The 12452-nt window shown below is 54.7% G+C and overlaps 1 protein-coding gene across 2 annotated transcripts in view; it reads left to right on the top strand.

Moving 5' to 3' along the window:
• The window catches only part of Disp2 (dispatched RND transporter family member 2), a 16960-nt gene extending 4508 nt beyond the window's left edge, over positions 1-12452 (top strand). Inside the window, exons 2-8 of one of the 2 annotated variants that reach the window (XM_004861552.4) lie at positions 2886-3215; positions 3521-3550; positions 3689-3812; positions 4052-4167; positions 4321-4448; positions 4752-4849; positions 6902-12452. In XM_004861552.4, the coding sequence (XP_004861609.2) occupies positions 2902-3215; positions 3521-3550; positions 3689-3812; positions 4052-4167; positions 4321-4448; positions 4752-4849; positions 6902-10147 (4056 nt within the window). In that variant the 5' untranslated portion in view covers positions 2886-2901 and the 3' untranslated portion in view covers positions 10148-12452. The remainder of the gene's footprint in view (positions 1-2885; positions 3216-3520; positions 3551-3688; positions 3813-4051; positions 4168-4320; positions 4449-4751; positions 4850-6901) is intronic. The other variant, XM_004861553.4, reaches the window with a different exon arrangement.

Genomic DNA, 12452 nt, shown 5'->3' with positions numbered 1-12452 from the left:
GTCAGAACACTGGTCACTTAGGTCATTAACTTTATGGAGTTATCTGAGGTCTGGCTTTAGAACAAATTTGGTCTAATTCCTAATTTTCTAAATGGTCAGTTAGTAAAAAAAATAAGTATTTAAATGAGATCAAATTTCAATGCAGCTTTTAGATGACAAAAGTACTTATAACTATGTAGTCAGAGTCTCAAGGTGGAAGGTTTTGGAGCTATTACCTGAGGTCCCCGAAGAGGACAAACGGTGAATACAAATACACTTTTTAAAGCACATGCTTCCTGTAGTAGTGAGTGTAAATAAGAGAGGAAAGGAAATGTGTCTCCCACATGGCAAGCCCCATGCCAGGCACCTCACATATGTTACATCAGTTAATTCACATAGCAAAACCGAGAGGTGAGTCTGGCCTGATGCCACATGCCTGTGATCCCAGCTCTCAGGAGGCTGAGGCAGGAGGATCACAAGTTCAAGGTCAGCCTGGAAAATTTAGCAAGATCCTATCTCAAAGTTAAAAGAATATAGAGGGTTGAGAATGTAGTACTGCCTGAGTTCAATTCCCAGTACAGAGAGAGAGATAGAGGGAGAGGGAGAGGGAAGAAACAACAAATAAAAACTAAGAGGTGGGCCAGGGTGCAGTGGTGCACACCTGTAATCTCAGCACTCAGGAGCCTGAGGCAGGAGGACCACAGCAAGTCCAAGGCCAGCCTGGGCTATATAGTGAGTTCAAGGCCAGCCTGGATTACATAGCAAGATCCTGCCTCAAAAACCAATAACAGTGGCACACCCCTATGATCCTAGCACTTGGGAGGCTGAGGCAGGAGGATCCCCATGAGTTCAAGGCCAGCCTGGGCTACATAGTGAGTTTAAGGTCAACCTGAACTGCATAGCAAGAGACCTTGTCTTTTTTTTTTTTTTTTTTGGTACTGGGATCAAACTCAGGTCCTTGCGCTTGTGCAGCAAGCGGCAAAACCACTGAGCTAAATCCCTGGCCCAAGAGACCCTGTCTTAAAAAAAAAAAATTAAAAACAAACAACAACAAAACTCCAATTGGTGGACATTTTCATCATATCTGCAACAGACAAGGATGCCACTGATCCAAAATCATTAGTCTTTCCTGAGGTCTAAAAGGTGCTAAAAGGTGACAGAGCCAGGAACTCCCTTACTGCTCCCCAATTTTACTCTCAACATGAAGGTCACTCTTTCCCAAACGCCTGGGCCAGCTGGCCACCATCTGGAAAAAGACACAGAGTCTGCCTATTCTAGCCAGCTCCTCTACCTCCTCTGAGGGCAAAACAGCCTCTGTGGATAATGTCGGCCTGCCTCTGTGGCCCATGGCCCTCTGGAGTTCAGCAGGCAGGACTCAGAGCCAGGGCTGGCTCTGCATCAACCTGGGTCTCCCACAGGGGCCATGCCAGCTCTGAAGGGCTGGGTGAGCCACAAGGACAGGGCTCTGCCAGGTGACCAGCCTTGGCAGTGTTCTTGGTCATCTTTTCCTGCCCATGGGGTGGGACTGGACTGGGCCCAAGATCAGGTCTAGGACCATGCAGGGTGTTGCCCTGAGAGGGAGTTCTGGGAGAGCACTCTATCTGGGCCCCTTCCTGCACACACCCCTGCAAAGCACATCTTCTCCACACATGGCCCATGACAGGGTTTTCCTTTCTCAACAAACCAACATCTCAGATCACCCACATCTCCCAGCTACAGCAAGTGCTGCAGGGCAAGTGCTGGGTCTGCTCACCCTGGGATCACTCTTTGTGGCAGCCTGGCACTGTGCATTTGCTCAGCAGACACCTAGGCCCCTTCTGCTTTCCCAGGCACCCCACCCCGTTCTACAGGAGAGACAGGCAAGAAACACAGCTGTATGCTTTATTATCCAGTTGTAGCAATGCTATGAAGGAACATCAAGCAGGGTAACAGAACAGAGAGTTGGTGGGTGATTGGAGTCAGGAAAGGCTTCTCTGAGAAGTCATAGCTGAATGGAAATCAGAGTTAAAAAAAATTAACACACACACACACACACACACACACACACAAACACAGTCACATAGCCCAGGCAATTATCTGGGGGAGGAGCAACCAGGCAGAGGGAAGAGAATAACCAAAAGCTCTAGGATGGGAACAAAAGTGCAGCAGGTGCTTAATGATGTCTGTTAAGAGAACGAACAGGCCATGCACAGTGGTGCTTGCCTATAATCCCAGTACTCTGGCAGGCGGAGGCAGGAGGATGACAAATTCAAGCCCAGCCTGGACAGTTTAGCAGCTTAGTAAAACTGTGTCTTAAAATAAATGAAAAGGATCGGGGCTACAGCCCAGTGCAAAGACCCTGGGTTCAATCCCCAGTACTGCAAAAATAAAACAAAACAGCGCCAGGGATTTAGCTCAGTGGTTCTGCCTCCTGTCTCACAAGCACAAGGTCCCAAGTTCGATCCCCAGTACCAAAAATAAATAAATAAATAAATAAGAAAATGAACAGCCAATTGTAGCAGAAAAAAATGCTTAGCTACAGGTCAGAAGTACAGGGTTCAAGGTCCAGATCTTCCCCTCTCACTCAACCTGTTTCCACATCTATAAATCAAGGAAATAATTCCCTGGTGGGGTTTTTATAAGGGTTGCATAAGACTGTGTGTGTAAAAGCCCGTTTGCTGTCAGGCACAGTGTCCAGCACATGGCAGCTACCAACGACATTTGCAGAGCACATGGATGGACCAGTGGATAAGAGCATGAATCCCAAGACGCAGGCTGGGGATTTAGATCCAGGCCCTCCCCGCCTCACCTCTCCCCCAGGACTCATAATAAATGGTCCTAGGGCCTGCCTCCTTCTCCAGCCCTACTGGACAATTGTGTCATGTGACCACACCATCTCCACTGTCTTTCCTGCTGCTCTCTCCCAGGCCCCAGACCAAGGCCATGGCCCCTGAGGCGAGCCCAGAAAGAAGCTGCTCCCTCCACAGCTGCCCCCTGGAGGACCCTTCTGGCTCTTCAGGACCTGCACCAACTTCCACGCTCCAGGCTCTAGATCCATCCGGGCCTTTAGCCCCAGGCCATTTTGCCTATCCTCGAGGAGCACCGCAAGAATACCAAGAAGGCAGCTCGTTACTAGGGACTGGAGCCCAGGCAGCTTTGTGCTCCCACAGCTCCAATCGAAGTCCTTCTCCGGCCTCCTCCCAGCATGACGGGGTCTGGAAGCCACCTTCTATGCAGCGTCATGTGGTCAGCGTCAGGTAAGGTGGTCTGCTTCCTGCCAGCTGCTCCTGGAAGGTAGGATGGGGTTTAAAAGCGGGCAGACTCCTGGGGCTTCAAACACCTTTCTTAGGAGGCAGCATGGATGTTCCCTGCCTCTTCTGGAGGAGACGACAAGGAGCCTCTTCTGCATAGGCTAAGAAGAGAGATGGAATTTGGGAGCAGGGAGCTCTAAAAGTGTTCTTACCCTTTATCCCTCACCCACCCCGCCCCCACGTCCACACACACATGCACGCACCCCACAAGAGGACTCTGGCAAGCAGATGTCTTTTCTTCTCTTCCACAGGCAGGAACGGGCCTTCCGGATGCCAAAGAGGTAGGCCAGGGCCTCGGCAGGACTCCTAAGCTGGCTGCTCCATGTAGTCTCTGATCTACCCCCCTCTTGGTGGCCCCCAAGCACCCTAGCCCCCGCAGCACACTGACACCAACTCACAGCTCCCTTCTTCTTCCCCAGCTTCTCCCAGCTGATTGCTGAGTGGCCGGTGGCCGTGCTGCTTGTGTGTCTGGCTGTCTTCCTCCTCTGCACCCTGGCTGGACTGCTGGGGAGCCAGCTGCCTGACTTCTCCAACCCTTTACTGGTAAGAGGCTGAGGGGAGGAGGGGTCCCCAGGCCTGGCCACTGCAGCTCAGTCAGGGGCAGAGCTGGCCCAGCCTGGGGTACTGTAGCAATAGTGGGCTCCTGACCTCCAAAGAGTTGCAGAGATGGTCTAGAGGCCACACCCACAATTTAGGCAGGGGACAAAGAGGCAGCACTGGGCATGGCCCCAGTGGAGAACTCCTCCTCTTCCCACCTGCCTTCTCTGCCCTCCTCCACGCAGGGCTTTGAGCCTCGGGACACAGACATCGGGCGGAAGCTAGAGGTCTGGAAAGCACTGCAGGCCCTCACAGGCCCCAAGAAGCTGCTTTCCCTTTCCCCAGACCTCGAGCCAAACAGGTAACAGGTTCCCATCTTTCTACTGAGGGTGGGAAAGGGAGAAAGAACAAGCTTTCTGGGGGAGGGGGCGTTGAGTGACCTCCAAAGGCAGGTCAGAGGGGCCTGCAGGACTCATCCTATGGGTACCCAGGACTGATACCCTCTCTACCGCAGCTCGAACTCCTTTGGCACTCTGAGCCCCGCAGCCTGGGGCAGGGCCCAGGACAGCCTGGTCCGGGCACGCAGGATGGTGGAGCCCGTGGAAGACAAAAGGCAGGATAGCTTCCTCTGTGGCGCCCCTGGTAAGCTGCACCCCGATCAGTCCTGGCCTCCGCGATGGTCCCCGCCCTACACATCGGATGGGCAGACAGAAAGAGAAGGCAGCCAGCCAGCCACATTCAAGCCAAGGAGGCTGGGTCACAGCTGGGGGAGGAAGCGGGGCTTAGGGGTCTAGCCAGGCAAGGTCAAGCTGGGAGCGGGTGGGACACAGAGGCAGGAACGTGCTCCTGGGAATCTGACTCTCAGAGATCCCAGGTAAGCATCATCTCTTCGGTGGGCCCAGGACCTGAGGCCAAAAGGCTGAGTTCCAAGGGGGTGTATTGCAGAGAAAAGCTACGCAAAGCTGGTGTTCGTGTCCACCTCGGGGGGCAGCCTATGGAACCTGAATGCCATCCATTCCATGTGCCGGATAGAACAGGAGCAGGTGAGCTGGCTGGGGAGGTACTGGAAGACTGGGGGGAACAAGGACACCCAGGACCTGATCTCAAGGAAATATAGTCCCAAGCCACACAGCTACTTGGCGGTAGTCAGGACTCCAGGGTAGACCAGGGAAGACCATTCCTGCTTGGAAAAGTATTCTAGTCCTGCTAGGAGGCTCTAGGTTAGGATAGGAGAAAAGTCAGCTGTTTTTAGAAAAGCTAGACTATAAGAGAGCCGGAGCGGAATCTGGAGATTTTCAAAAGGTCCTGGAAGCTGGGTGTGGTGGTGCACATTGGTAATTCCATTTACTCCAGAGACTGAGACAGGATTGCAAATCTGAGGCCAGCCTGGGCAATTTAGCAAGACCTTGTCTCAAAATAAAAATTACAAAACAAAAATAGAGAAGGCTGGGGATGTAGCTCAGTGCTAGGGTACTTGCCAAGAATGTGTGATGCCCTGGATTCAATCTCCAGTACCAACAGTTTATTAAAAAAAAAAAAAAAAAAAAAAAAAGCTCCTGAATAAAGGGCCTCAAAAGCTGTTGAGGAGGCCCTGGCCCTGGGAGCTAAAACTGAGCTTCAAGGGTCAGCCCTCAGCAACCCTCCGATTGTGCTAACTGGAAAACCATCTCCAATAACATCTGTAGAAAGGGTTAGTGCTACAAACAATATGAAAAACACTCAGTAGTTGCAATCCTACCCTACCTCCCCAGTACACCAGGATATCTGAGTATGTGTTCTAGATCCTGTAATCCCAGCACTCTCACACAGAAGGATCAAAAGTTTAAACCCAGCTTGGGTGACTAAAGACTTAAACCCTTTCTCAAAATAAAAGACAAAAAGGGCTGGGCATGTAGCTCAGTGCAGAGGCCCTGGATTCAATCGTCAGTGCCGAAGGAGGAGGAGGAGGAGGAGGAGGAGGAGGAGGAGGAGGAGGAGGAGGACAAGGAGGAGGAGGAGGTGAGGAAGAAGAAGAAAAAGAAGAGGTGTTCTGGAGAAACATGTGTGGTGGTGCACACCTGTAATCCCAGCACTCAGGAAGCTAAGGCAGAAGACTTGTGAGTTCGAGGCCAGCCTCAGCTGCATAATGAGTTCAAGGCCAAGTTTAGCCTGGACTACATAGCAAAGCCTTATGTCAAAAAAAAAAAGTGTTCTGGAGTCAGAAGCCTGAATTCAAGACTAGCTCTAAGGTTTCCTTCCTGCGTGACTTCTTAACCTCTCAGTGCCTTAGTATTCGGATATGATTGTTTTGTGTTTATGGTGCTGGAGATTAAACTCAGGGCCTCATTTGTGCTAAGCATGCAGTCTACCACTGAGCTATACTCCCAGCTCCCATATGTGTTCAACAGGGATAATAACAGTACCTCTTTCATAGGGATGTTGTGACAATCAAACAAGGTAAAATACTGGAAAATACAGTATACTGACTGACGGTAGTGATTGTTCAATAAACATTACCATTGTTGTCACCATGATCTCAGACCACACAACAGTCAGAGCAAGCCCTCCAACTCCCAGGCACCAGCAGTTGTGGTGTCAACAGCAAGGTGGGAGAGGAGAGGACTTAGAAAGCCTGAGAAAGGAGCAGCCCTGGCCCTAAGAGGCTCTAAGCAGCCCAGAAGAGAGTTGGGGCCTGAGGTTCAGCAGTGACCCTGATCCTAGAGTGTTCTGGCCTCTCCTTTTTCCATCGCTTGCTTCCAGCTCCCCGGCCTCTTGGCACTGTTCCATGGCTGTCAGCTCCACTTCCACTCCCACTTCTATCTCAGGCAGTGCACAACTAGGGTGCATGACCTATAGGGGCCTAGGCCAGGGCCTCTCAGGCTGAGACCTTGGGCAGTATTTCTGAGGCTCCTTTTTGGCAGAGCCATGATATAGCTGCTGGCAGCTGGACTGGAAGCCACGGCCAGTGCTGAGACCAGCCAGTTCTATTGGGCTGTCGAGATACTTCTTAGTCCTTGCCCCACAGCCCAAAAGGAGGTGAGCAGGTCCAGTACAGGGCTGGAGATACCTGGGCCTCTGGACTGGCCCTGAGCTCTATCCTGTCATGTGCCCTACAGATCCGCACCCATGCCCACTTTGGAACTCTGTGCCAGCGTACAGCAACCAACGAGTGCTGCCCCAGCTGGTCCCTGGGCAACTACCTGGCTGTGCTCTCCAACCGCTCCTCCTGCCTGGATACCACCCCCGGGGATGCAGCCCGCGTGCTGGCCCTGCTGCGGGCCTGTGCCCCCTACTACCATCGCGGTGTCCTGGTGCCCTCTTGTCTGGGATCCGGGCAGGACAAGTCTCCACACTGCGCCCAGGTTCCCACCAAGTGCTCCCGGAGCAGTGCCATCTACCAACTCCTGCATTTTATGCTAGACAGGGACTTTCTGAGTCCCCAGACTGCCGACTACCAGGTGCCCTCCCTCAAGTTCAGCCTGCTCTTCCTGCCCACCCTGAAGGGGGCCTCTATGATGGACATCTACCTGGATGGCCTGGCTGAACCCCAGCTGGTCTCTGACAACTACACGTCCATCAGCGGCATGGACCTGGGCATCAAGCAGGAGCTGCTGAAGCACTACCTGGCCCTGGACACGATGTACCCACTGCTGGCGCTGGCTGCCATCTTCTTCAGCATCACTCTGTATCTGCGCTCGCTCTTCATCACCGTTATGGTGCTGGTGGGCGTGCTGGGCTCTCTCCTGGTGGCCTTCTTTCTCTACCACGTGGCCTTCCGCATGGCCTACTTCCCCTTCGTCAACCTGGCAGCCGTGGTCCTGCTCAGCAGCGTCTGCGTCAACCACACCCTCATCTTTTTTGACCTGTGGCGCCTCAGCAAGAGCCAGGTGCCCTCCGGGGGGCTGGCACAGCGCGTGGCCCGCACCATGCACCACTTCGGCTACCTGGTGCTGGTATCCGGCCTCACCACTGGCGCCGCCTTCTATGGCAGCTACCTGAGCCGCCTGCCCACGGTCCGCTGCTTCGCGCTCTTCATGGGCACGGCCGTGCTGGTGCATATGGCGATCACGCTGGCCTGGCTGCCTGCCTCTGCCGTGCTGCAGGAGCGCTACCTGGCGCGGGGCTGCGTCCCCCTGGCTCAGGGCCCCCGCGGTGGCAGCGACCCCTGGCGGCTGCTGCTGGCGGTGCACCGGAGGCTGCGCGGCTTCCGCAGGGCTGCCGCCATCCTCTCGCGCTTGCTCTTCCAGCGCCTGCTGCCTTGTGGCGTCATCAAGTTCCGCTACATCTGGATCTGCTGGTTCGCCGCGCTGGCGGCAGGGGGCGCCTACATCGGCGGCGTCAGCCCGCGCCTGCAGCTGCCCATCCTGCTCCCTGCCGGCGGCCAGGTCTTCCGGCCCAGCCACCCGTTCGAGCGCTTCGATGCCGAGTACCGCCAGCAGTTCCTGTTCGAGCAGCTGCCTGCGGACGAGGGCGGCCAGTTGCCAGTGGTCCTGGTGTGGGGGGTGCTGCCAGTGGACACAAGTGACCCGCTGGACCCGCGCAGCAACAGCTCCCTGGTGAGCGACCCCGATTTCATGCCCAGCAGCCCCGAAGCCCAGCAGTGGCTGCTGTCCCTGTGCCACGGAGCCCGCAATCAGAGCTTCTTTGGTTCGCAGCCGCAGGGCTGGCCCACGCTGTGCTTCGTGGAGGCGTTGCAGCAGTGGATGGAGAGGCCAGCTTGCGCCCGCATAGGGCCTGACCTGTGCTGCGGCCAGCCCGACTTCCCCTGGGCGCCAGAGCTTTTCCTACACTGCCTCAAGATGATGGCCCTGGAGCAAGGCCTTGATGGCACCCGTGACCTGGGACTCCGCTTTAATGCCCACGGCAACCTGGCCGCGCTGGTCCTGCAGTTCCAGACCAACTTCCCCTACAGCCCTGACTATGGCCAGGTCCACCACTTCTACACCGAGGTCAGTCGCTGGCTGGCATCTGAGCTGGGCAGGGCACCTCCAGGCCTTCGCCGCGGGTGGTTCACCAGCCATCTGGAGCTGTACAGCCTGCAGCACAGCCTGAGCACTGAGCCTGCTGTGGTGCTGGGCCTGGCTCTGGCTCTGGCCTTTGCCACACTGCTTCTGGGCACCTGGAACGTCCCCCTCAGCCTGTTCTCCGTGGCAGCTGTGGCCGGCACCGTGCTGCTCACCGCGGGACTCCTTGTTCTGCTTGAGTGGCAGCTCAACACTGCCGAGGCCCTCTTTCTCTCTGCCTCAGTGGGCCTCTCTGTGGACTTCACCATCAATTACTGCATCTCCTACCACCTGTGCCCACACCCAGATCGCCTGAGCCGTGTGGCCTTCTCACTGCGCCAGACCAGCCGTGCCACAGCAGTGGGGACGGCAGCCCTGTTTGCATCTGGTGTACTCATGCTTCCAGCAACGGTGCTGCTCTATCGAAAGCTGGGCATCATACTCATGATGGTCAAGTTCGTCAGCTGTGGCTTTGCCAGCTTCTTCTTCCAGTCTCTGTGCTGTTTCTTTGGGCCAGAGAAGAACTGTGGACAGATCCTCTGGCCCTGTGCCCACCTGCCATGGGACGCTGGAACTGAGGACCCTGAGGAGGAGAAGGCACGGTCGGGGCCAGTGGCTCCTGGGTCCTGCTCAGAGCATTACGAGCTTCAGCCTCTGGCACGGCACCGGAGCCCCAGCTTTGACACCAGCACAGCCACCAGCAAGCTGTCCCACCGGCCCTCAGTCCTCTCGGAGGATCTGCAGCTGCATGATGGTAACTGCTGTGCTCGGCCCCCAGTTGCCCCTTCGTCCCCAAAGGATCTGCTCCTGGATCACCAGGCAGTCTTCATCCAGTGCCCAGCCCTGCAGACCTCCTCCCCCTATAAGCAGGCTGGGCCCAGCCCCAAAACCTGGGTCAGGCAGAACTCCCAAGGACAGGAGGACGAGCCCCTGCAGGCCTCGCCAGAAGCTCCAGCCCACTCCCCCAAGCCCAAGGCTGAAGAGCTTCCTGATGGCCTCTGCCCCTCAGCCAGCACCCTGGAGGGACTCAGCATCTCCGATGACACCTCCCTAAGCACCTCTGAGCCCAGCACACGTGTACCAGATTCCATGGGCACCTCCCCAGAAAACCTGGATGACATCAGGAAGCCAGCACCTGAGCTGGGCCAGCTGAATGGGAAGCGTGACACCCTATGGCTGGCACTGAAGGAAACCGTGTATGACCCAACACTGCCCAACTCCCACCAGAGCACCTCCTCCTGGAAGGGCCGCGGGGGCCCAGGAGATGGTAGCCCCGTGGTACTGCCCAACAGCCAGCCAGATCTGCCTGATGTTTGGCTCCGCAGGCCCAGCACCCACACCTCAGGCTACAGTAGCTGAGGGAGTCCAGACCTGGGTGCAGAACCCTGTCAGTGATGATGAGGCAGGGGCAACACCGGCTGAGCCTGAAGGCATTTCCCCAAATCAACATGGAGAAGTCCCACCTTCCAACTGTGAATTAAAAACCCTGCCAAAAGTTCCAGCCTTGATCTGTCTGCTACTTACCCTCTACATCTGGAGGATTCAGTGGGGAGAGCCTTTGGAAGAAGTACCAGGGCTCACTCCCCGCACGGTGCCTACAAGGACTCCTCCTCTGGAAAGGGGGAAGGCCAGATGTGCAGCTCCAGGCATCAGGGAGGCTGACCTGACACCCACACACCTGGCGAGTTCAGTGAGTGTAAGGTACCCTGTGGAGGGACCCTGCTGGGGTACCTCACTGACCGGAAGAGCCCTTGGGACCTCCACAGCTTCCTAGGTCACCCCTCTCAATGAGTTCATCAGGATGGTTTCTCACTCTTCAGGGAGGATCTCTGGGCCAGAAGTGGGCTGGAGCCTCTGTCCTGAATGGCCCTGTTCCACTCACACTCACTGATCTGACCAGTGAGTCAGATCAGTGGCTCACTGATCACTGTGTTCAAGCCTGGCAGAGATGGCTGCTGGGAGTGAAGCAGGAGAAGGTGAATGGTCAACCTCAAAGCATCCCCAAAGTGCAAGATCCCTCTTTGGAAGCAGGCTCCAGTGCTCTCCCCTGTTAAACAGTACTCATCCTTTCCATCCATGCACCTGTTGGTCTCCTCAGACTCTCACTACTTCACTACAGGGTGGCCTGCGGTTGGTCAGTTTCTTTTACCCCCAATTTGCAGGTAAAGACATTGAGACTAAGACTGGTTGATATATCCAAAGTCATGTTGCCTGTCAAAGGCAGAGCAGTTTCCTGGTTCATTCTGCCACCAACATTCCAAGTTCTCCTGGCTACCTGCTTCAGGAACACTGGGACCTGGCTGCCTTGATCCTTTGCTTCTCGCACCCTCCTCCAACCTGCCTACTTGGTTGTCTCTTTGTAAATCCTGCCTCCCCTTTGAACCTCTGTCTCCAGAGAAAGCTGTACTCTGAGCCAATCCCAGAGTTCCTTTCTGTCTCCCCTGTGCTTTCCTCTGGAACCCTCAGAGATGCCTACCCACCATGGGGCAGCGGGGCTGGTCTGACTCTCCAGTACCAGGGTCTGTGCCTCTTCCGTGGCAATGAAGTGTGGAGAGGTCCTGAGGGTGGACAGGCTGAGCAGACTCCAGTGAAGGCAGCAGCCCAGACCTGCCCTTTTGGGGAGTGAGCCTGAAGCTGCTCCCCAAATCAGGTCCCAGTTTTTTAAGGATGGGTCTCTCTGGGAGACACTCAGTGGACCGAAACCTGGCTCTCCTTCCCCAACAGTCTGTCTTGAGGTTTTACCCATGCAGGAGCTCATGACACTGGGTAGCATTGAATAGTAGCATATGGTCTTACAAGGAACCTGAGTGTGGAAGGAGAATCAAACACCCACCCTCATGAGCTCACCTTCTGGTTGGGGAAACAGGTTACACGCGCAGGCAGGTATTGCATGGGTCACTGCACTATTGTTGGAGCTCAGTACCCAGGAAAAGGTGACAGAAGGTTTCCTGAAGCAGGAATGACTTGAGCTAGGCTAAGGAAGACCAAGCATCTCAGACTAGAAGGGACCATTCTGGTCAGCAGCTCCAGAGGTTTGTGCATGTTACAGCCTAAGGACCCTTCCTTCACAGACCCTCATTAAAACAGATATGCAGCAGTTACTCTGATGGGTGCAGGGAGGGAGACAGCCAGCCCAGTCTCCCTTTCTACTGCAGCTCTCCAGGGGCTCTGCAGAACTCCTCAGGCTGTGGTAACCCACAGGATGTAGCATGAAAACCACTGATCCAGACCATTTTGCAGCTTATCTGAGAAGGGAAGGGATTTTTCCAGAGTTAGTCTGTGGTAAAGCTGGAGGTAAATCAGAGGGCATTTTTGTTCTGTGCTATTGTGTTGCTGTGTTCTTGAGACCTACCTCCCATCCCAGATAGTATATGAAAAATGGAGCAGGACCCAAATGAGAGATAAGAATTATGGAAGAGAGAGCAGTCAGTGCAGCTGTCCCTCAGTATCCGTGGAGAACTGGTTTCACCGAAATCCAAGGATGCGCAAGTCCCTTGTGTACAATGGTGTATTTGCATATATCCTGCGCATATTCGCTCACATATTTAAACTGTCTCTAGATTACTTATTATATGTAATATGATATATATGCTGTGTAAATTGTTGTTATAGTGTACTGTGTTGTTTAGGGAATTATGACCAAAAAAAAGTCTGTGTGTGATGA

Source organism: Heterocephalus glaber, unplaced genomic scaffold (genome assembly GCF_053883595.1).
Source record: "Heterocephalus glaber isolate CG9 unplaced genomic scaffold, H.glaber_assembly_v1.0 deba00000809, whole genome shotgun sequence".
Lineage (NCBI taxonomy): Eukaryota > Metazoa > Chordata > Mammalia > Rodentia > Bathyergidae > Heterocephalus > Heterocephalus glaber.
The sequence above is the reverse complement of the archived record's forward strand: the minus strand, read 5'-3'. Positions and strand labels throughout refer to the sequence as shown.